Source organism: Euprymna scolopes, chromosome 18 (assembly GCF_053919585.1).
Source record: "Euprymna scolopes isolate OS-2025 chromosome 18, ASM5391958v1, whole genome shotgun sequence".
NCBI lineage: Eukaryota > Metazoa > Mollusca > Cephalopoda > Sepiida > Sepiolidae > Euprymna > Euprymna scolopes.
The window spans coordinates 62,368,575-62,395,467 of record NC_136499.1 but is presented as its reverse complement, the minus strand read 5'-3'; the positions used below and the strand labels follow the sequence as shown (position 1 = coordinate 62,395,467).

Genomic DNA, 26,893 nt, shown 5'->3' with positions numbered 1-26,893 from the left:
AGCTATGGAATTAATGTATGAGCTTGTAACACTTGTGACGTAAAGAAACTAGTTTTTGTGACATAACAGAAACATTTCTATGAAATTATATCAAAATGAAATAAAAAAGAACATAGATAGATTTCTATGAGTCGGCCTGTTCATAATTGTTTATTTTTGAAAAACAAAAATCACAACCATTGAAGTATAAGTGGTTTGCCATACTTATAGGTAAATGTGCACTATACAGATACCATAATACTTAAAGTTAAATTCAAAATTTGATATATCTTTTTGAAATGGAAATTGTTAGCTGAAAGTACAGAATAGTTAAAAACACTCTCCCATGTTAAGATTGGCTTTTTAAATAGAAAATGAAAATAAAATGATAATTTTTAAATTTTATTTTAAACAAACATTTATACCCATTGGGTCGAATATTTAATAAGGTCAATAAAACTAATTAAGACAATGCGGAAATGAACGACGTAAAAAAAGCAGAAATTATTAACACTTGTTTATTTGGATAATTTAAATGCGAAAAAATTGTGACGCTGAAAACGTACACGGTAAAGCAATGCGTTTTATTGTCGCCTTGATTATTTATTTGTAACACAAATTAAAAAAAAACATATTTTCGGGGTTATTTATTTATGTTGGTAGTGTAGAAGAAAATGTATGAATGTTTTTTTAAGAAAGGTGTATTAAAAAATAGAGAATAAATTAAAAAAAAGGATAGTGATGGGTAAATTGCCGTTAGAAAATGTTCTAATGGTCGTCATGTTGCTTATGTACGCATGCACAACCGGAAGTCGTACACTTGATTTGTGGTTACAACACCCGGTACAAAGTCATTTGAGTTTTATAACTATATAGATGTATGCAGTCGTGTCACATATATTGAGACGCTTCTACTGAGGAAGATTATAGGGCTTTGCTCGGCCATATTTGTACCGATTAGTGTCCGCTACAGGACAACTGCAAGTTTCCCACAGTCTGACCTTGTGCCACATCTTGCAGCAGTAAAGTCAAATAAATCTGTTAATTTCATCGGTAAACTATTGCTATCATCGTTTCGAACTACAAATTAGATAATATGTTTACAATGACGCAGAAATGTTTTAATATAAACAAGAGTACAATATAAAAAATTATTTGTTTTAAATGATTTAAAAAATAAAAAAATAAATTCAACGTATGGTGGTCATGTTGGTTTATAGTTCGGTCGCCATTTATTTCTGCCACTTATTCAATATTTATTTGATTCTCGCAATCTTGAAACCGATATCAGTGAAATCACATCCCGTAAGCCGTGGTGAAAGCAACCTTTCTAGGTCAAGCAAATCTGTGATTTAAAAAAAAAACTATAAAGCGGGAGAAGCTAGTTTGCAGTTTAACTTGTTGCTGGCTATCTTACACTTGCTTGTTGTTAGATCTCAACATTTTGAACCGAGAGAGAGAGAGAGAGAGAGAGAGAGAGAGAGAGAGACTTAGCTGTCGTACAAAGCTAAAACTCTGTACCGTCATCTTTGTATAGACACTCCCTCAGGTATTAGGCTCATAGACTTAAAGGGTCTGAGGGAGTGGCACTAATCTGACAAGACGTTGCAATCATCATATATATATATATATATATATATATATATATATATATATATATATACATATCCATATATGCTATCCGGCATGGACGACAAGATTGGGAGAACTCAACGTGACAGCGTTCATCTGGAAAGATACAACAATCATATATATATATATATATATATATATATATATATATATATATATATATAAACTGAATGTGTGTGCGTGTGTGTGTGTGTGTGTGTGTGTGTGTGTGTGTGTGTGTGTTAGTGTCTGGTCACGAATAGGCTCCTATATGGTTGACTATTTTAATTGATTAGATATGACGATAGAAGATGTATCGAGACACAGTAATGGGGATGTTTGATCTGGCAGAACTGTGGTTCATTAAAATTGTGTTGTCTGCGTTCGGGCCTGGTCCACAAAGTATGGAAATAAAAAATTTAAAAAAAAACGTTCATAAGTGTTTTTAATATAGATGTACATAAGAATACTTTCATAAGTATGTTTTAACTTAAATAGGGATGGTATAATAAAATTGTGGGATCTGCGTTCGCGCCTAGCCTCGATAGAATGGAAATAGGCACAAACTTTAATAAAGACTTTTCATATCTATCTGCGTAAGTATTCTTCGATAATTATTTTTCAGTTTGAAGAAATATGGTATAATAAAATTATGGGGTGTTCGTTCGCACCTGACCTCCATAGAATTGAAATATGTCACAAAGTTTAACAAGGTTTTTTAATATAGATCCACAGAATGTTGTGATAAGTGTTTCAGTGTGAACAGGTATGGTATAATAAATTATGGAGTTTATCTATTTTATATTTACTTTCATCATCGCGAATGCAGACCCCACAATTTTATTATACCATCCCTATTTAAGTCAAAACATACTTATCAAAGTATTATTATGAACATCTATGTAAAAACACTTGTAACCGTTTTTTTTTAATTTTTTAATTTTTTATTTGCACACTTTGTGGACCAGGCGCGAACACAGAGACCACAATTTTAATGAACCACTGTTCTGCCAGATCAAACATACCCATTCCTGTGTCTCGATACATCTATCATTATATGTAATCAGTTTTTTTAAAATAGTCAACCATATAGGAGCCTATTCGTGACCAGACACACACACACACACATACACACACACATACACCCACACATACATTATTGGCAAAACTACAGACCCAAATAATTAAACACCCTAAATAAACAAAGAAAACATTATAACAAAAAATCCTGATTACAACTGTGACGATCGAAACCGTTTGCGTTGAATGGGAAAAGCACTTCTAGGCTCATTCGCTTACAAATTGGCACGATTAATCAGGAAACTAGCTCCGAGCCCAAAGGAAATAACCAATAACGTAAACAACACACACACGCACACACACACGCACGCACACACACACACACACACACACACACACACACACACACACACACACACACACACACACACACACACACATATATATATATATTATTGATTAAAAAACAAAATAGCAAACGAGGCACAAATTATAAATAAATAATTACTTACTTGGTTCGGGACAATTGTGCTCCTTCTTGAAACACGGATCAGGGTAAATCTCCCAGCCATCTCGATAATGGAGTTGATCCGCAACAATAAGCTTCAGTTCATAGGCATGACCGTATGGACGTAAAATCAATACGGGTTTGAACCTGTCATCCTTCATTTTAAAATCATAGAGCACGAACTCATGGCGAACAGTGCTTCGTCGGTCAATAATAATCCAGCCATGACCCGTACGGAACGTTGTGTTGCGAATCACCGTTTTAAACTCGGACATTGTCGGACACGCCCAGGTTTTGTTGATGACATAAGCGGTTAGCTGTATTGTATCCTGAATAACATCAAGATAGGGGACATTTGTGCTCAGGTTACTACTGGCCGAATCGCGATGAATGCTGTTGTTTGAAGGTTGCTTAGTCCCTTGAAAATTAGATGATGGTTTGTTGCTGTAGTTTTTCCGTTCGTAAGCGAAGCTACTGTTATAGTGAATCATCTCTACAACGACGTTGGTGTCGCTCGGTGAAGGTTCCGGGAGAAAGGCCGCGTGTAACACGAATAAATATTCCATAATGTGACGAATGACAGCCTCGTTTTGAGACTGGTCGTTTGAAGTTCGAAAGTTTGTGATTTCACGGACGAACTGTTGGACAGAAAAGTACGGGTCCGGGTTGAAGGCAAATAGGGCCCTCTGCCTGTTAATCAGACCATCTATTTTGCTAGAGAAGAGTAAACGTTTGATATCCATTTGGCTCATGCATAGCAGGACACCTGGAAAAGTTAAATAAAAAAAACATACAAATAATTATTCATGCAGTCAGAATCTGTTAACAAACGTATATGTTTTGCAACAAATAGTTATACGAACATAATTTAGAGCCAAAATATACCTGTTTTCGAATATAAATTAAGTTAGCAAACAGACTTAATAGTGAGTGAGAATAAATTACGTGCTGGAATCAACAACTGGAATAAATTTATTTCCTACAACACAGTTTTACAAAACTTTTAAGTCTCCTTACAAAGATAAACAAATCAAGATATTTCTATATTAATACCGGAATACATTTTAACGTACGTACGTATGTACGTACGTGTTTCACGGTTTCCGGATTATAAATTATTCAGTCGAGAAATCCTATTTATTAAAAAGGGGGATAGAGAGTGATGACATACTACTAACATTAAATTTGTATATATCTTCGCTTACGTAATGTCCGTAATGTGTTATCACTTTCTATCCTTCATTTTTAATAAATAGAATCTCCCGAATACCGAAAATGCAATGTAAAAAAATACAAAATATAAAATGATGTGGATTTAGGCCGTACGTAAAACTAAAATATACCCTCTTGATATTCTGACTAGGATCAAAGGATTGTATCTCTTCTGTCTAAAGATGGTATAATAATATCGCAGGTTTCCGTCCGCGTTCCGTCAGGCGTCCATACATTGAAAATATGTCGCAGACTCCTATGAAGATATTGAGGATAAACTCTAATAACCAGATATATTCTGACACTGCACTAAGCAGATATCTTAGATAAACACTTTTACAGGTTTAATAAAAAAGGGTACAATAATATCGCGGAGTATCCATTCACGTTGAACGCTCCAATTCAATTCTCAATTTTCTCTCATTATATATATATATATATATATATATATATATATATATATATATATATGTGTGTGTGTGTGTGTGTGTGTGTGTGTGTGTGTGTGTAAAGGGTAGAACGATAAACTTATCGCCTTAAAAATACATGATTCCATTTCTGTTTGATGAAAATCGGTTGTTTTTGTTGCAGACGACCTAGTAGTTGACCAGTTGTGTACAAAATCCTAAGAGCGTTAGGTGCATTCTATCATGTCTGAAAGTGACGCAATGTTCAACGAGCGAGATCTGAGATGCGCCACTGTACAACTCTTGCTCTCTACGAGAACAGGATCATTGGCAGAACCCTCAAGATGCAAATCTGGACTGGTCAACGCATGAGGACATAGCTCAATGAAGTTTCGGGCCACGGCTTTGGTAGGGGTTTAAGTAAGGGCAACATCAGGCCACCTCTCATGTTAGTACGAAAATTTATAAATCTGCATTAAATATATCATTTCTTATTTAAGTTAATTTGTCACCCACCTCCAGAAAAAGGAGAAGATAATCCGCAGAAAGATTATATCATAACCATTAAACAGATAGTATTATATCTTCTGCCAAGGAATAAGCAAAAATATCTGAGAGGAATGATCCATGATAATAGAACAGATACCACACTACCAATCTCTTTTAAAAGAAGGTGGTAATGTTTGGAGCGGTAGTATAATGACGAAGGAACATATACTACACTGCCGATAAAAATGAAATTATGTCTGTAATAATGGTATCATGACTAACGAACATAAACTACACTACTCTGCTCCAAAAATTAGAAAATGTTTGGCAGGATGATACTGTGACGAACTAACGGTTCGTCCTCAAGTTAAACATTAAACAGACATTAATTAAGCCCGTAATAATATAGCGTAAGCACCAGAATTATATGGTGAAACATTTTGCTTTGACAAGCTTTTGGGACTGACCTTAATCCCTGACTTGAAATGAAATGTTTACATCAAATTGCTTGCCAAGATAGCTAGAAAAATAGTTGGATCATTCTCCCGCTCAAGTATGTATATCACTATGAATGCAGTCATTTATCTCTATAACAGCTATGTCCTAAAATCGAATACTGTTATCATATCTGGTCAGGAGCTGTTCGATGCGTCATATCTTGCCTTGATAAAGTTCAAAACCGGTTTCAAAACTTTGTAAGTAAGGCACTTTTCTGTTCCCTGCAACCTCTTTCCTGCAGAAAAGATGTTGCGAGCCTGAAACACTGTTTCACTGGCCTGCTTCCCCACCGACTACAATATGGTTGCCTTCAGGTACAATTTAAACAATTTCTTGTTGAGTCATCCCCCTACATAATCAAAATTCTACCCAATCTACATCGTTAAGGATTGCTACACTACCACCTCACATTCCGTAGTCCTCGAAGGACCTTCGGGCCTTGATAAGCAGTGATTTTTTGTAATGTATATATATATATATATATATATATATATATATATATATATAGTAAACTGAATTGAGCCTCATAATAGTACAATTAAGAGAAATACTAGAAGTTATTTTGTTTCACACAGAACAAATCTCCAGTAGCAATAGAGAAAAATTGTCTAATAGGAAATTGAGCTAGTATGTAGAAAATCTGTTATCTAGAATCATTGGTGTATCAAATTTGCGAAGTTGAATTTCATGTTATTAAAGATAAATCCAGAAATAAACAAATCATACAACTATCTCGATATCAACTGCGTGCAGACTAAATTACATCAGCAATAAATCAAATGAACGCACATGTATTCTACATTCGATGCACTCTGGGGTTTTCAATTCGTTGATAAAAAGTATGTTTTCCTAATAAAAATATTAATAAGCTCTCGACTATAACACACCGAATTAATTATTAACAAATAAGAAGAATATTATTAGATAAAGCGAAATAAATGTTATTTCTCTTCAATTAAGGAAGGGAACTACATTGTTTATGCGTCTACACAATTATGCAACGCGAATAGACTAGAACGTTACTAGTAAATAGATATTTAGATTACTCATCGAACAGCTATGTTTTGACATTTGGCTAAAAGCAGCAATAAAAATGCATTTTGAGTTGAGATTAATATCGGTTATTCAATCAGATATTTTACATGCTGCACTCGAAAACCCATAATAATTTCTTACATATTTGGAAATCTCAGTTTGAGTTAGCAATAAAAACTTTTGGAGTAAAGAATAAAATCTAAAGATATCGCGATACACCTCCACTCCTATATATATATATATATATATATATATATATATATATATATATATATATATATGCATATATATATGCATATATATATGCATATATATATATATTTATGAAGCGTATCTATCTATCTATATATATATGCATATATATATGCATATATATATGCATATATATACATGCATATATATACACATATATTATACACATTCATCGCATATATATATATGTATATATATGTATGTATATATATGCCATGTATGTGTATAATATATATATATATATATATATATATATATATGCATATATATGTATATATACGTATATATTTGTAATACACACACGCACAATATATATATACACAATATATATATATATATATATATATATATATATATATATATATATACGTTTTATTTTTTATTACCGTATCTTTCTGTTCTAAAAAAAACGGCCGGGTAGCTGAAACAATAATGTAACTTAACAGAAAGATACGGTAAGAAAAAATAAAACGCATATTTGCTCTACAACAGTATTAGGCACTTTCTTCAGTTTTAATTAATTACCATTTTCACTATATATATATATATTTATATATATATATATTTATATATATATAGTTTGTTATTTTCCAGAGGTAAGCCAACTAGTGAAATGTAACGAGGTTAATACAAGAGGGTTCAATACTGAAGTAGAGCAAGGTATATTTTCGATTTGTTTTTACATAAGCAGTAATGTGTTTGTACACAGTCATGAGCATCATATTTCGGTCCTCTAGTATTTAGCACCGCCAGACCTCTTCCTGAACATCCCCCCCACTAAATATTTAACACCATTAAATTAAGTTATATTTAGTTGCGGAAATTACTTAGAAAAAATAATTAAAAAACATAATTTCAAAATTTTAAACAATGACACAAAATGTAACCAAGATCATAAAATAATACAAACAAGCAGTTTTATAGATAGATTTAAATGCCTCTAAAAAAAAACTGCCTTACAACCTCTGTAATTTTTCTAGCTAGTATTAGAGCTTAGGCGGACTCCACCACTAACAAATTCTACATCGGTTATACTAGTAATACATTTAAATAGAGAGATACAGGTAAAACAAGTTCCTTCCTACATCATAATCTTTTCTTGGCCTTCGGGACAAGATCAAAGTGTACTATCTGTTCCGGCAGATACTGCAAGCTATGACTAGCTATGACTAGCGAAGACCAGATGTGGGGGCAACCCCACATGCCTGACCATTAACCAGCTCCAATTTCCCACCTCTCCGGAGCTGGTCCCCTTTTCCCCTTCCCCCTCTCTTCACTCCTCACATTAAAAATCGGCCTTGTGCCTAATTTGCTCGGTGGGGGAGCAAATAAATACCATCTGTTCCGGCAGATACTGCAAGCAAAGACCAGATGTGGGGGCAACCCCACATGCCTGACCTTTAACCAGCTCCCATTTCCCACCTCTCGGGAGCTGGTCCCCTTTTCCATTCCCCCTCCCTTCACTCCTCACATTAAAAATTGGCCTTGTGCCTAATTTGCTTGGTGGGGGAGCAAATAAATACCATCTGTTCTTCAGATACTACAAGCTATGACTAGCTATGACTAGCAAAGACCAGATGTGGGGGCAATCCCACATGCCTGACCTTTAAACAGCTCCCATTTCCCACCTCTCGGGAGCTGGTCCCCTTTTTCCCTTCCCCCTCCCTTCAATCCTCACATTAAAAATCGGCCTTGTGCCTTATTTGCTCGGTGGGGGAGCAAATAAATACCGTCTGCTCCGGCAGATACTGCAAGCTATGACTAGCTAGGACTAGCTATGACTAGCAAAGACCAGATGTGGGGGCAACCCCACATGCCTGACCTTTAACCAGCTCCCATTTCCCACCTCTCGGGAGCTGGTCCCCTTTTTCCCTTCCCCCTCCCTTCACTCCGCACATTAAAAATTGGCCTTGTGCCTAATTTGCTCGGTGGGGGAGCAAATAAATACCATCTTTTCTTGGCCTTCGGGCCAAGATCAAAGTGTAGTATCTGTTCCGGCAGATGCTGCAAGCTATGACTAGCTATGACTAGCAAAGACCAGATGTGGGGGCAACCCCACATGCGTGACCTTTAAACAGCTCCCATTTCCCACCTCTCGGGAGCTGGTCCCCTTTATCCCTTCCCCCTCCCTTCACTCCTCACATTAAAAATCGGCCTTGTGCCTAATTTGCTCGGTGGGGGAGCAAATAAATACCATCTGTTCTTCAGATACTGCAAGCTATGACTAGCTATGACTAGCAAAGACCAGATGTGGGGGCAACCCCACATGCCTGACCTTTAACCAGCTCCCATTTCCCACCTCTCGGGAGCTGGTCCCCTTTTCCCATTCCCCCTCCATTCACTCCTCACATTAAAAATTGGCCTTGTGCCTAATTTGCTCGGTGGGGGAGCAAATAAATACCATCTGTTCTTCAGATACTGCAAGCTATGACTAGCTAGGACTAGCAAAGACCAGATGTGGGGGCAACCCCACATGCCTGACCTTTAACCAGCTCCCATTTCCCACCTCTCGGGAGCTGGTCCCCTTTTTTCCTTCCCCCTCCCTTCACTCCTCACATAAAAAATCGGCCTTGTGCCTTATTTGCTCGGTGGGGGAGCAAATAAATACCATCTGTTCCGGCAGATACTGCAAGCTATAACTAGCTAGGACTAGCAAAGACCAGATGTGGGGGCAACCCACATACCTGACCATTAACCATCTCCCTTTTCCCATCTCTCGGGAGCTGGTCCCCTTTTTCCCTTCCCCCTCCCTTCACTCCTCAACTTAAAAATTGGCCTTGTGCCTAATTTGCTCGGTGGGGGAGCAAATAAATACCATCTGTTCTTCAGATGCTGCAAGCTATGACTAGCAAAGACCAGATGTGGGGGCAACCCCACATGCCTGACCATTAACCAGCTCCCATTTCCCACCTCTCGGGAGCTGGTCCCCTTTATCCCTTCCCCCTCCCTTCACTCCTCACATTAAAAATCGGCCTTGTGCCTAATTTGCTCGGTGGGGGAGCAAATAAATACCATCTGTTCTTCAGATACTGCAAGCTATGACTAGCTATGACTAGCAAAGACCAGATGTGGGGGCAACCCCACATGCCTGACCTTTAACCAGCTCCCATTTCCCACCTCTCGGGAGCTGGTCCCCTTTTCCCATTCCCCCTCCCTTCACTCCTCACATTAAAAATTGGCCTTGTGCCTAATTTGCTCGGTGGGGGAGCAAATAAATACCATCTGTTCTTCAGATACTGCAAGCTATGACTAGCTAGGACTAGCAAAGACTAGATGTGGGGGCAACCCCACATGCCTGACCTTTAACCAGCTCCCATTTCCCACCTCTCGGGAGCTGGTCCCCTTTTTCCCTTCCCCCTCCCTTCACTCCTCACATAAAAAATCGGCCTTGTGCCTTATTTGCTCGGTGGGGGAGCAAATAAATACCATCTGTTCCGGCAGATACTGCAAGCTATGACTAGCTAGGACTAGCAAAGACCAGATGTGGGGGCAACCCCACATACCTGACCATTAACCAGCTCCCTTTTCCCATCTCTCGGGAGCTGGTCCCCTTTTTCCCTTCCCCCTCCCTTCACTCCTCACATTAAAAATTGGCCTTGTGCCTAATTTGCTCGGTGGGGGAGCAAATAAATACCATCTGTTCTTCAGATGCTGCAAGCTATGACTAGCAAAGACCAGATGTGGGGGCAACCCCACATGCCTGACCATTAACCAGCTCCCATTTCCCCCCTCTCGGGAGCTGGTCCCATTTTTCCCTTCCCCCTCCATTCACTCCTCACATTAAAAATCGGCCTTGTTCCTAATTTGCTCGGTGGGGGAGCAGATAAATATCATCTGTTCTTCAGATGCTGCACTTCTATTTCTTGTTCTCTTTCGGTGGAGGAGAAATCCTTCACGACTGAGACAATTTTATTATTTTTGTACCTTTTCTCCACGTTAAAAAACGACCCTGGTGTCTAACTCTGTCCCGTGGGGAGGCATAGTAAATAGGTACATCATAATTATACTGATAAAACATCAATGAACTAATAAGTAAAAATTTTGCACTAATTGTTTATTAGAGAAATCCTATAACCACCTACCCCTAAAAAACCTGCCTATCACTTAATTCACCTTGCTTTCTTCTGTTAAATGGAAAACTCTGTATCACAAAATTTAAGGATAGGTATAAACACTTAATTAAAAAAAATAACAGGATATTTTAATAAATAATAGGTATTATAAATCACGCGCCCCTTTTCACTTTCTAACCCCTATCTCCTAAATCCTTTTTAAATACGATTCCAAAACTGTCTACGTGTAATATTCTACAGAAACACACCTGCCAATCTAAATCTCCCCAAATTTAACATTCACTAAATTCAAACTACACAATCTCTATCAACACACCGCACGGAAAGCATTCTATAGGATCACACCCTCACCCCTCCACCAAATATGGTTATTCGTGGTACTGGAATTGCCGTGGTGCTCGTGGCAAGATAAGTGTTATCGTAATCCATCTTCGTCCTAAAAAATACTAACTTTGTTATTTCTCTTTCAAATTTCTTATTTCATTTTGTAATTTTAATGTATTTTAATAATTTATATATGCATTTGTCTTTACTTTGTTTCCTTGCTTAGTTTTAAATTCTCCCCCAGCAAAACACCAACCACGTTCTCTTCCAGCTTATATAATTCCACGCTCTGTACTAAGGCTACAGATAAAATACCATTAGGCAGGATACATTTTCCGAAATTAGCACAAACGTGGATTTATTTTTTCTACCGTAGAAATCAGAAGAACTTTATTAAGTAATATACTTAATATCTACAATTACCATATGCTCGCTTGTATTAATAAAGTTGCCTCGTTGATATCTCTACCAACCCACAGGATATAGCTTATAGTTAACTGTTACTATATTTGTAACTGAAATCTACAGTGATCGTAGCTACGTCACTAGGACTATTTTCTGTATGGATACAATGTTTTTTCCCTGACCTTAATGATTGCCTATACATACGAATTCCGAATCACCATGTAATAATTGTTTCTCTTTACCGCCAAGAGGACTGCCTTTGTTTAACCTTCATGCCAAATAGGGAAAAAGAAGAAAAACTATTTTTTTTGTTTCCCAAGCTAAAACATTACTTGAAACTCTAAATCCTAATGAAACTCTACTTTATTCTGTAAGTTAATAACTACGCCCCTTGAAAGCGTACAATCTGCACCCCCTCTAGCTGCCACTAAAACTCTACATTACACACGCCTTAGTAGTGGAATCCTTAGCCTCCAGCTCCTAACATTCACATGCTAACCGCCTAACAGTCACCACTAAACATCTATACATTTCTACCTCTAAGACATGCATTAGAGTTCATTCTTACCCATTTTGGTACTTACCAGCTAAAGTATGCACTCAGATGCAACGCGATCTTCATTACATAACAATGCCTCTTCCTAGATGGTTTTGCAACGATTAATACAAAACCAAATCCGATACTCGCTGTTATGCAAAACGCTCGATGACTCTTAAATGAAAACTGAGATTATCTTCCTTCAATAGTAGAAACACACTAACACCTACAACTTCCATCTATTCGCATCTACTGAAAACTTGCCCAAATATCTATTTACTTAATTATACATACGGAATACGCCATGTCTTAAAATTTACCTCTAGTTATACCCGTACTGTACTGCACCTATATATTGCCTCAAGATCCGTGGACATTACTATTTATACATTAATAATCAATATAACTTTCAGTAAATATTATTGTTAGTTATTATCAACACCGTAGCAAATAACCCGACATAATTCCAAACTACCCTCTATTTTTAATAATCATTATCGCTGTCATAAATGAGTATATCTGATCATAAAATGGTTAGTAATGATATACATTTAGGAGTTCCACTTAGTATTATAATAAAATTGTAAAAACTATGAATAGCACATTTATAACTATACAAATAAATAAATAAATATAAAAGGAACGAGTGTAACAGTAAATTATATTGAAGGTGGTTTATGTTAACAAGTATAAAAAAGCGAGAGAAAACAAGTAAGAAATAGTTTTTAAAACTACCAACATTGAAAAAATTACGGGTTCTCCCTTGTTTCTCTCTTTTTTCTTTTCCCCTTTTCTTTATTTTCTCCTTCATCTCCTCATTCAACCTCTTCTATCCTCCTCCTTTGTCTCTTCCTCGCTCTTCCTTACGTCCTTTACTTTTTCTTTTCTTCCCGCCTTCTTTTAACGGATCTTTATGAGGTGTAGCGAAAATAGACAGTGAAATCCGATTTAAATCTAAAACCTTTTCCCAAGAAGATATTAAAATACTAATAAAAAATAAAGTCACCCCCCTTACAATAACTAATACCCACTAGTTTATTTAGATTTTAAGACGGACAGCGAGCATACACGTGTGGAGATAAGATCTTTCACCTTTATTTCGCTGTCTCCAACCTGTCGCAAACCTGACTTCTCGAACCGCAACCCTTCCTATCTTATACTCTCACCACAACATAGACAGAAATCAACACCCACTTAATCTTGGTTGAAGCACAGTTGACCGTCACCCCCTGTTTCTTTTTTCCTGACAGCTTTTTTTACTATAAGATGACGTTTAGTTTTCATTACTGACTTCGTTTTCAAAAAAGTATAATTGTCTGAAGAGGTCTCTATTTACTAAATACAAGATGATCGAAACATGCTCATGACTTATATATATATATATATATATATATATATATATATATATATATATATATATATATATGATGGCAGCAACTCGTTCTCGAGTATTGGAATTACTTAATATGTCTCTGGCTCAAAAGACGCAAACATGAGCGCAACTAGCAGCACGTGCTAGACGGTCACCTCTATGAATCTTCTATAGTCCAGCACACCCACTGATGACCGGGTCCATGGTGCCCTGAACACCTACCAGGCCAGACCCTGGAAGTTCTAGAGCCTTTATTGCCATTCACACCCATATCTGCATCAGTCCTCATTGAATGTTCGTTTGTCGCTTCAGGCTACAGCCAGTCTTTTTTTTTTATCGAGATACAAACTGATTGCAAAGTGTGCATTCCATTGCATATCAAGTAATGCATGTGCTTGAAGCTTTTATAGTGAGGAAAGACTTTTCACTGAGACAATCCCACTCTGTAAACAACTGCCACATTGTACCAAAAAGAAGGGCAAGTCAACATCATTGGAAGCAGCAGTCGCCGCATATTTTATATAAGGGTTTTCCTTCTCCTAGAGAGGTTGCCTTCACATCGGCTTATGGGAGCCCTCTCCACCCATCTTGCCAGTTGATCCATAACTGGGACTTAGGTGGCCGGGCACCACAGCATACTCTACACGCCGGTGGGTTATATATGCCGCAGCTGACAGAGCCTAAGCTCCTCTGAAGGTTTGTGTCAGGGTTACCTCACCCTTGGCCTTTGATTAAAAGACCCTGGTTCACAGGGCAGTGGAGGTCCAGTTATCCGGCGCAGAACACTCGCCGTTCATCAGAGCCCGGTTTGCGTGGCAGTGGGAAAGACGTGCTCGTGGGATTGATTTGTCTGGGAGAAGCACAGTATGACGCTAAGACATATGTGTGCTTTTAACACTCGCCCACACCAGATCATGTCCATATGTATATATATATATATATATATATATATATATATATATATATATATATATATATATATATATATATATATGATTTGTGTGTGTGCGTGTCATCATAAACTGGCACCGGACCAAATAAGAGGTGGTTATAGAATGATGGATACCTTGTATGAAATGCTGATAACTTTGAATAATTTAACCTATATAGAAGAGTAGGTACACGGAAATACAGCGCTACAGGAAAAAAATGCGAACACTTCTATGTGTACACAAACCGGTTACTATAATTCTCAAACCTGAAGTACACTGGTACCAATTTATAAATCTTTTTAATGAGATTTCTATACTTTTTTTTTATATATGCTATACTTAATTGTATATCTAACGTTTATGCACAATTTCAAAAACCTCTTAGTGATTGTGCACTGTTTTATATTAAAATTCGTTAAGAATACTTAATGCTTGATATTTGAGAGAATACGGCAAGCTATAGAAAATAAGTAATTCACTAATCTCTAATTGTCAAAGTTCCAAAAGAATAGTCTCCTATATTTTTACTAAACAAGTTGAAAACCTACGAATACGTGAGTGGCACCATTATAACGAAGTAACTTTTATGCTTAAAAATTTAATTTCCTACGTAAACACAAACATTATCAATGCACTTTTGCCAGGAGGTAAATAGCGTATCTCCGCTTGTGATGCGCGTTCATGACAACGGTTAAGTTCTCAGACTGTCACACAGTACATTGAAGATCACTGGTCGCTGCCAATGTGAAATAAATGACCCGGACAATTCCTTTTTTACGTTATATGAATGGTGGGATTTGAAATTTATCTGGTGCTATGAAGCAAGTGCTACCAAGAAGTGAAGATTTTAACATGCTGAAAAAAAGGTACAATGGACAACATTTTGATATTTGGAATATAGAATTTTGTCATTTATATATATATATATATATGTGTGTGTGTGTGTGTGTGTGTGTGTGTGTGTGTGTGTGTACGTACGCGTACGCGCGTGTGTGTGCGTGTGTATTTGTGTGTATATGTGTTTGTGTTGGGTTATCTCCAAAATATATTCATTTATAATATTCGTTCTACAGATATGGATTTCGATTATAGAAACAAGGTGTAACAGAGCTATAAAACTTTCATGCCATGAATGCATAAGTACAATGATCATAACAATGCAATTTACAATGACTGCTGATCAATTCACGGGGAATTAAAAATAGGAGGCATTACATTCGTATTTCGGAATGCATATTTCTTTGTATATTCCTATGTGTATGGATCACTCATAGTCTAATTAACCGGCCATTATGTCTTTTGTAACATAGTTTCTAAGCATAAAGATGATTAATTGTTGATTCGCTTATTTCAGATTTAAATTAATTTTGATTCATTGCGATTTAACATCAGTTCATCAGGGTTTTTTTATGTTATACATTTAGTCTAAAATGTTAAGCATTTAATATTAGAATATTTTCAGGGGAATATCACGTAAAAGAATATTATTATAATTAGTTTTGATGTAAATCTTAATAATAGAGAAACGAAGTGGTACTGAGCTTATTCTTTTGTAGAAATACTAGTGTTCCAGTAGTTGCATATATATATATATATATATATATATATATATATATATATATATATATATATATATATATATATAGTAAGTTATAAAATGTATGTGGCGATTAAGCTACACTGAATATTCCGCGTTTCATCCACTCTAGGACCTTCAGGCGCATAAGGCGCATAAGCCGGAAGAGTCCTAGAGTGGATGAAACGCGGAATATTCAGTGTAGCTTAATCGCCATATACATTTTATAACTTACTAACTAGCTCTACCTACGTATTGAGCACTTTTGAAGTAAATACTTAAAGTTTACGCATAAATCTATACTTGAGTATATTAATTTTATGTGAGTAAATTAAGTAGTTATATATATATATATATATATATATATACATGTATGTACATATATACGCACATATACATATATATATAATATATTAAAATCAAGTAAAATATAAAACTATTTGAGGAAAGTAGCAATTCGCGATGACATTTATTGCATTTAAGTGTAAATCTTTGGGATTAAAATTTATTTGAATAAATTAAATTAGCACTTTAGAGTTGTCACCCTTGAAATGGAATTTATAAATTATTTTGTCGAAGTGTAAATAAAAGTTTTACAATAATAAATACTATTAGTTAGCATCCTAAGATATTTGTAGGGAATATATAGTTATTGTATTTTATCTTATCTTATTTATTTTCATATACAGGACATATTCACATTACAATAACTCACAGGTTAAAACTAAAATCGATATGTAACACAGAAAAAAACCACACACACACGCACACACACACACACAAAGAAAATATGAAACTTTTCATGCGTGATTAAAAACTTAGATTGGACGCTAAAATCAAACCGAACTCTTTATGATTAAACAACAAATAAAAAAAAAAAAAAATTAAATTAATAATCCATAAACCTCATTAATTCAGAATCTTGCCTGGTTTCAAATTAGTCCAGATCAAGTAATTCTTGCCGTAATTTTGGAACAGGTATACGAAAATAGGGGCCCATAAAAATATTTCTCCAACACCAATTGTCGATTAATTAAAAGCACAACAAGAGTGTACACACTGCTTTATAAAGTGAATAACGGAATGAAAATTTGTTAAAATTAACCCTTATATTATGAGATGTTTACTACAAGAAATTTTAAATGACAAAAAATATAAAATTGTCCGGTTGATATTGAAACAATTGTCATATTCGAAAAATACAAATATGATGTTATTTTCTTCCTTGTGGTTTTTGTTTTTTGCAAGTATATATATATATATATATATATATATATATATATATATATATATATATATATATATATAAGTGTTTTTAATAGGTTTCCAAACTTTAGTACGGGCATTGGTACTTGAAAATTCAGTATGTTATTGCTATATATCTTATGAGATTACGGACCACTTTTTATGATTACAGGTTCAAATTAACAGCTACAGCAAGAATTTGAATACACCTTACGACAGCCTGATTGTCACAGTTTGTGGATTAAAAATGATCAAATCTGAATGTGAGGACACTTTAGAAGAACGATATGCGCAAAAAATCTGTTTTAAACTTGGAAAAAGTAATAGTAACGAAACGAATACTTCAGACAGCTTGTAAACTATCTTGCATGATTCGTGCATCAATTTTTGAGTTACATAAGTTACAAGATAGGCCGGGAGTTACATAAGTTACAAGATAGACCGGGAGTCTGTGAAGAAGGATGAGAAGTGTTGGAGGAATAAGGAAATCAGTACACCAAAATTGATTGGCCAAATAAAGAATTTCATGGATAAGGACCGTTGTGTGTCTATAGAGATAATTAGTGCAGAGTTTGATGTAAGTGTGGTAACTGTACACACGATTTTCTGTCGAAAACCGGACAATTTGCGCGAAGTAAATCTCAATGGTGCTCAGAGCAGATCAGAAAGTAAGTAGGAAGATGCTCGAACTGATCAATTCAGATGCGACAATTCTTGATACTCTTGTGACCTGCAATGAAAGCTAGATCTACTGCTTGGACCCAAAGACCAAGTGAGAGAGTTTTCAGCGGAAGCATTCTGGCTCTCCCAGACCCAAGAATGCCAGACAGAGCTAATCTACCCAGAAACTGATAATGATCCTTTTTGGATAATACAGGCATGATCTACATGCACTCGGTTCCCTCATAGGCAGACAGCCAACAATGTATACTATGTTGAAGTTTTAAGGAATTTCAGGAAGAGATTCCGTCGGAAGAGGCTAGCACTCTTCAAACCGGGTCAGTGGCATTTCCGACACAACTCCATCTTTGTAACAGACTATTTCACCATATTGGGCATCAAGACTGTTTATCGCCCTCCCTGTAGTCCAGCTCTTGTACCCAGTGACTCTAATTATTCCATAAGCTTAATAGGCTGTAATTATGGGACGTGAGGAGATCAATCAGGCTGTGACGAGATCATTGACACATTCACACAAGAGGAGTTCATGAAGCCTTTCAGAAGTTGTTGGAACGGTACGGAAAGTGCATTGCAGCTGGAGGAGATTACTTTGAAGTAGACTAGAATTTCATCTATGTACTATTAATAAAAGTGTCCATACGTAAAATTCTGGAAAGTTATTAAAGGCACACACACACACATGCACACACACATACACACATACACACACACGCACTCACACACAAGAACACTTTTGTGTAAACAAATTAGAGTTAAGCGGGTGAGCAATGTCAAAATATCGGTAATTCACTACTTAGCATAGCAACATCCGAGTAGCATAACATTAGGAAGCTCAGACTGTCATTTGGTCGGTCGAGTTTCGATTCTGGCTTGAGGTAGATGTTGTCCACTGATGTGTTGTGATACAGCGAAATGTAACTGTGTGCTGATTACTATATACACATAAACACTATTTTTATATAAAAAAATCAGTAATAACAAATTTAGATTGTTGTTATGTTTAGATAAGTTTCCACCATTGTTAAAATAATATCAGTTATGAAGCGGTTTCAAAAAAATATACATGGCGGTTGTTAGAAAGTCGAAAATTTAAGGATAAAACTTATATTTACTTCGTTGATATACACGGACGACATTTTTATAACCAATGTTTGCATTATAATATTAATTTTGTAGATACTTTATTAAAGTCATATTTTGTTTAAAAAATGAATTAATGTTTAGCAAATATTTCAGGGGTTTATTCCTTTACACTGATAATGCTTGAAGATCTACCACAATTACACAGAACTGATATACTTACTTCGTATCTTTTCAGTTGTTTAGACAATCTATTTCTAATTTTGCCCAATCTTGCTATAAGTTTATCGTCCTTTGAGTCACGTTTATCCGCTTGGAAATCGCCATGTTATTAACTCGGACATATTTCATTACATTAGTTAGAATGGCGTGAATCCAGAATTCACTGCCAGGAATAACACATGTGGTTCAAATGTAATTCATATCACGCTTAGTAAGGAAGACAAAAATCAATTATATGCCATTTCACTTAGTATGAAAAACAGTAGTGCGAAAAATCTTAGTAATACTCGTTGAAATAATAGGTGAATTATACACACGCACAACACTCAGCGATCTGTTTTCACTCAACATAAGTCCCATTGATATCCGTTCAAAATTAACACATTTATACATTTAGTTAGTATACCGAACACATATCAATTTAACTACTAATCAAATATTATCAATAAATTTTCTTATAATCTATTATCCATGAATTACCTTTTCTTAATTACCTATAACTTAATGTTTAATTAAAAAAGGTATGTTTCCCTTCGTTAAAATATTTTAGTTTTAATATTTGACTTAATTATCCCCCTTTTTCATTGATTCGAAACTGTTTGCCAGCAAGTTACTCTTTAGTTATATACCTCTCATGATCTTTACTTGATATTACGTTATAAAAAATATTCTAGATAAACTCAAATTCAAATATTCTTTACGATAGAAACTTTTTAAAATATTTATGCATATTGTTATTTTTATTCTATTTTGTTGCATATAATATCAGATTACATTTTAAACTGAATATTTCGAACATAAATATGTCTTTAATAATAAACTACTTGAATTATTTATTTCCTGTACATATTAATATTACAATAGAAAAATGCAAGCATGAAAAGTAATATGGTAACGCTTAAACATAAAAAAGAAAAGAACAAGATATTCTAGTAAAAAATATAATAAATTTATAACTTAAAATATTGCAGCATTAAGAATTGAGTGTATAATGTTAAATTGAATTTTAACAATTCTTAATGCTGCAATATTTTAAGTTATAAATTTATTATAATTTTACTAGAATATTTGTCTTTTTCTTTTTAATATTTAAGCTTAAATTTTCATGCTCGCATTTTTCTATTGTAATCCATGATGTTTCCAGTATTCCAGTAAATTCACTTTTGCTTTGTTTAATTTCAGTCTTATATTTTTGCTCCCATAAACATAACATACACATATGTAATAACAATGTACGGAACTTGTCTGCTTTTATTCTCTCTCTTTGACTTGTTAATTCTCCTGAAGCGACGTGGTTGCTCTGGAAACCAATCATAAAAACGTCTGTCACCTCCTTACGAAGTTTTACGATTTTGAACACCAGTAAATTCATCGTAACTGTTGTTTTACTGAACGAAAATTGTAATGTTTTGGACAATATAGCCGAGAAGGTGATGTTTTAACTGTATTAATTGTTTGAAATTTGGCCAGAAAATCTGTGAGCGATAGAGTTTTAAAGCTGTTCTAAATGAATAAATCTGCTACTTAACCATATATTCAAACATTATATATATATATATATATATATATATATATATATTTGAATGATAACTGAATATAGTTAGATTAAATAAAAGAGAATTTAATATTTTTTGTTTGAAGATAGAAAAATATTAATTTTATATGGTTCATTTCTTGTATTTCAAAAAGCTTGGTAGATGTGATGTCTTTAATTTTTCTGTATCATGATAAAATGCATTTTTATCACCATAATCATAATTATCATCATTGTTGCACTGTCGAGCACTGTTGAAGTAAATACTGAAAATTTACGCATAAAACTATATCTTTCTATAATTATGTGATTAAATGAAATATATATATATATATATATATATATATATATATATATTTCATTTGAAATTTTTTATGAGTAATTCAATTGAATTAGGAGTTTTTATATAGATATAGTTCAGAAAATCAGTTAATTAAGAAAATCTTTCGTATTTAATCGCTTACATAAAATACATTTATATGGTTCAGTCGGATTTGCAGGGCAACTTTATTTCAATTGCAATTGGCAAGCTCGATGCATAGCAATTAAGTAGAGTATTGAAATTACTTGTATATAACTTATTCCCCACACAGGAATCACCACTGATCAAGGCCGGGAGGCCACTCGAGGACAAGGGTTAATAGGTATACATTAGTCACTGTAATTATAGCGTATTAAACATAGGTAGTGGGCATTTTGTAAATTGGATTACTTAGGGGGGACGATTCATCAAGACATTAAAACCCTTGCAAATACCTTGTAACACTTATTTTTTAAAATTACTTTTAAAGTTCAACGTGTTTTTGTTGTTGTTGACGATGATGAGGCATATTGGTGATTATGAATATGATGATTGCGATAATAATCAGCTCATTTGCTATAAAAGGTTTAATAAAAAATACGAGGAGCTTCTAGCTTATAAAATTGCCGATTATATATTTATATTTGTTTTTAAAAATTGCATTCTTTTGTGTTCATTTTCTGTCTGTTAAATCAATAAATGCCAGGATCTTTTCTCATTTACCTCAACTATATTCATATAAAACAATTTTTTTTCAATTCACTTATTGAAGAGAACTATCTTCAAATTCTATATATGTACAGGAGGTCACATTTTTCTTATAAAATACTTTATTTTTAAAACTATATTTCTTATGCTATTGTTATTGTCGACAGCGATTATTATGTGCGTGACGATTATAGAACCCAATATATAAGAAGTTGTGCTTTTGAAAATTAGACGTAAACATTATTGCTTAAATTTGATTTCCTGTTGTCAACGACGGTGCTGCTGCTATTGATGATGATGGTGATGATGAGCAAAACAACCATCACGTTTGTCATCAAAATGAAAAAGGAAAAAAAAACTTTTTGTTGGCTTTTTAAAATACAATTTTCAAAGATGCCATCATCTCATTTTTTTTAATTCTATGTCTCTAATACGAAACAGACCAAAACGACATCCACAATAACGCATAATACGTAATTAATTAAATGGATCGATTGAGGTTTATTTTTTAATTATATTTCATATATTATAACCAGCTTTTAAATAGAATTCAATTTTATAATTCAACAGAATCAAATATTAACATTAGAATTTATCAGATAACGCAATGACAATACCAGGTTATTTTTATAGTTTTCTACACTTTACAAGTCTTAAAGTAACTGACATATATATATATATATATATATATATATATATATATGTATATATATATATATATATATATATGTGTGTGTGTGTGTGTGTGTGTGTGTGTGTGTATTAGGGTAGGTCGATTTTGGAACTATAAAAACTGGATGAAAGTTGCAAAATAACACCATAAATTATCCCACAAAATATTTTTTTTCCAAAATTTTGTATTCATTTGCTTAATTCAATTTAAATACAAAATGAAAGTACATATTTGACTCACAGGGATCTTCTTGATATTGGAGCAACTGGAATTCTCCTTGCAGAGCAAGTAGCTGATGTTTTAGAGAAATGTAAAAGTTTGAGCACTTTTAACGGCTGTCCTTGTTGACAACACATATGCAAATACAGGTTGTGAAGGCGGACTCGTCACACTTTTAGAAAATAAAATAAAAAGAAATCTCTACACTATTGGTTGCTCCTTACACCAAAATGAATTACCATTTAGAGCTTTATTCAAACATTTTGTGGTACCGTCTATTTAGACGGTACCACAAAAACACTCACCACATTCAGTGGTCCATTGAGTAAAGTATGTGCAAATAACATCATTTACAGCTGTTGAGAATCCCTTGGATATTCATTTTGATTGAAAGATATGTATAGCCTTAATAGTAACCAAAGACTGCTCTATAAATATACAGTTGGTATTTCTAGAAGTAAGGTGGACCCTAGGTTTGTCTCATGGAAAATTGGTCCATTAAACCAGGAATTACCGATAACTGTGGCCACTAGGCTCATGTGCCTATAGATCCTAGCGTCATATCCACAGAATCTTTTGACCAAACTACATAGTTTGATCAATTTTATTGTAAATGCATATGCTATTTGTTGGTTTAATATAAAAAAGGTTCTATCATCAACAAATATATATTTACAATATGATTGGCAGGATAAAACAGCAATCAAGTGAACTTAAAAATTACATTAAAAATATGCCTTTGCATAACTTCCAGAGAATGTTTTACTTTCAATACTGAAATGTTATGAACTTGAAGTGAGAGAAGAATTTTGACCATTAGGTAAGTTAATATTCCTTCATACAAAACTGGTTAAATTACTTATGTAAATTTATTAAAACATTTTTAAGATTTCACCAAATCTTATTAAAGCAGTAGAGATTGCATTTAAACATTAAGCTCAAACTATTTTTATATTGTTTCAGAAGAGGGAAGCTAGCCAAGAAAAGACTTAAACAGAGTCAAATGATCAACTTCAAAGCTCAACACTAGACCAATTTAATAGGTTTATCAGCAAATAGAGTCTGTGAGCCGCCACTCACACAAGACCTTTCTGATAATGAATGAAAGAATTCATTGTAAACTGGTGAAAAGCTTGACTTGCCAGATTTCTGTTCCCATTTCCAAGATGTGGAACAGGCAGTTAAGTGAGTAACAGAGGATTCTCAATCTATGTATGGCTTTGAATCAAGTTACCAACATATAGCCGAAAAAGTTTTGTGCCAACAATTGAGACCAACGTTTTCATCCAAGGGTTTTTATATGGAACTATTTGATTCCATTTATTAAATATTTTTAAACATTTTTTTTGTTTTTCCATATTTGTTTGTTGTATTTTAATTCATATCAGGAAAAATATCAATATATTCAACTATTACTGTTTGAATTATAGCATTCTAATGTCGACACAGGTGAGTTGAGGTAGGGTAGAGTGGTGGGTCAATTTTTAATTTGAAGTTTTGTTGAATTTCTGTATTATATTCTTATCAAATAAAATAAGATTTCTTGATTTAAATCCAGAAATGTTTTTTTTCCTCAATATTTAAGCCAAATCTGGAAAAATCGAGGATTTTTATGTCCGCGTTTATTTAAAATTTTTCACGCCAAATTAGCTAAAAACCGTTTGAGATTCAGATATAAGTTTTTATATGAGTGTAGACACAACGTTCGCTACATTAATCTTTATGATATTTAAAAAAAAAAGAAAAATCATTGAGCACTATCTAAGTGGTTGACGAATGTCTGTTAAAATATACATTTGGCGAGGTTGTTTGGGGGCACTGCTCCCGTGGGTCGTCCGGTACAACTGCTTACTATCAACACGATGACTCTATGTTTAATCATAGACTTGATAACAGTGCTAGCCTAGCTGCATTGATGAGTTGTGATACAACGAAACATGCCTGCATGTCGAGTACTACATATATATATATATATATATATATATATATATATATATATATATATATATATATATACTAGCAGTTCAGCCCGGTTTGCTCAAGCCCTATATACTGTTCATAACTTTATGCGCACACACACACACACACACACACACACACATATATATATATATATATATATATATATATATATATATATATATTGAAACAGTTTGACTCATGTCCAGGTAACCTACATCTAAAATTATAAGTGTTTACACTCAAAATTGACATAGGAGTTTGGTAGAGTCTGCAACGTTCAACTATTTTAACTGTTACCTCTTAGCAGCCAAATTCTCGCCCTTAAACTGATTAAAAAGCTTGCTGCTTGTCTAAATACACTTTCTGTAAAATTTCAAATTGTTAGACCCAAAATTGTCTGAAAAGTTTGCTAGAGACCACAATGGTCAACTCTTTAAAACTTTGACTCCTTGAAAGCCAAATTTTGGCCAAAAACCGAGTAAAAAAGCTTCCCATATGTCTGAATACACTTTATGTACAATTTAAAGTGTTTAGACCCAAAATTGGCGGAGGAGTTTGGTAGCGATTTCAAAGGTCAAATCTTTGAACGTTGACCTATTGACATCAAAATTTCTGGCCTAAAACCGATTAAAAAGATTTTCCCAAATATTAATACCCCGTATGTCAAACCCTGAGTCTGTAGACCGAAAATTGACTGAATTATTTGGTAGGGAAACATTTTCACTTTTTATGGCTAAATGAGTATTCTATTCATAAAATCTAAACCAACCAAAGACATTTTCCCACGGGGCAGATGGCAGAGAGAGTATGCACGGTTGAAAAACGGCTTAGCATTCCCCACTAGGAGTTAGTTTTTATTTCCATAATGCCTTTCATTTTTTTAATCTTTTTTTAACTTCCACATATTTAAATTTTTTATATATATTTATTCCATTTTCCGAGCACGCATATGCGCGCACACAAATGCACAGGTGTGGACAGGGGTGCGTTAACCATACCCCCTCACACAGCCTATATACTATATTACCCCTCCTTGTAGATATACGGGATTAAGTTTATTATTATTAATATTATCAATATTGTTATTATTATTAGTAGTAGTAGTAGTACTACTACTATTATTATTACTATTCTTCTTCTTATTACTACTACTAATATAATTATTATTTTTATTATTATCACTTTTATTATTACTATTATTATTACTATTATTATTATTATTATTATTGTTCTTTTTACTATTATTTAACTTCTCGTTTAAGCATTGCAATACATCTAATTTTCAGTTATATTTCCAACAGTAAATTTTATTAACCTCTGATTTCTCAAACCGGCATATCAAGATTCCAATTTTTGTGATGTTCTAATTTGAAAACAACGTTTTCCCCTATATCTGCCACTTTATGTATGTATGTATGTATGTATGTATGTATGTATGTGTAAATAGGAATGTGCATGTGTGGGAAAGGAAAGAAAAAGAACATTCCAAATATTTTTATATCTTTGAACAAAAATAGGAAGAAATTAAGTAAATAATTTACATAGAAAAGAATATTTTTTATTTATTTTATTTTATTTATATACTTTTTTAGCATTATATGTGTGTATATATCAATTGACGAAAGACATTAGAATCTACAGTAAGCGTTTCAAAAATAAATAAACGTGTGTGTGTGTATGTGTGGGTGTGTGCGTCGGAGTAGACAATTCAGACAAACAGCATGCCTTTGACCCTGTCTGGCACCTAGAACCATAATAAATCTATAAGTCCAATCTTTTGGTTAGGATATTCCACTCAGCTCATCGCTTACATCTGCTTATCACTCTCAAGGTGTATATGTACGTATAAAGGTGTGTGTGCGTATCCTGTGTATGTATGGGTACGTGAAGGAGCATATGTGCTAGTGTGCGGATGTATATGCATGTATGTTCAGATATGCGAGGATGTTTGTGGGATGTGTGGGTGTCTAATTCAAAGCTTTATGAAAGACTTGGTATTGAATAGAGGCCACACACGTTGCTGACCATTTCAAGTCA

The 26,893-nt window shown here is 34.2% G+C and overlaps 1 protein-coding gene across 1 annotated transcript in view; it reads right to left on the bottom strand.

Annotated features, from left to right (window-relative positions):
• LOC145297633 (retinal guanylyl cyclase 1-like) overlaps positions 1 to 26,893 on the bottom strand; it is a 1,014,990-nt gene that overhangs the window by 762,333 nt on the left and 225,764 nt on the right. Inside the window, exon 2 of the mRNA XM_080143738.1 lies at positions 3,123 to 3,884. Coding sequence (XP_079999864.1) covers positions 3,123 to 3,870 — 748 coding nt within the window. The 5' untranslated portion in view covers positions 3,871 to 3,884. The remainder of the gene's footprint in view (positions 1 to 3,122; positions 3,885 to 26,893) is intronic.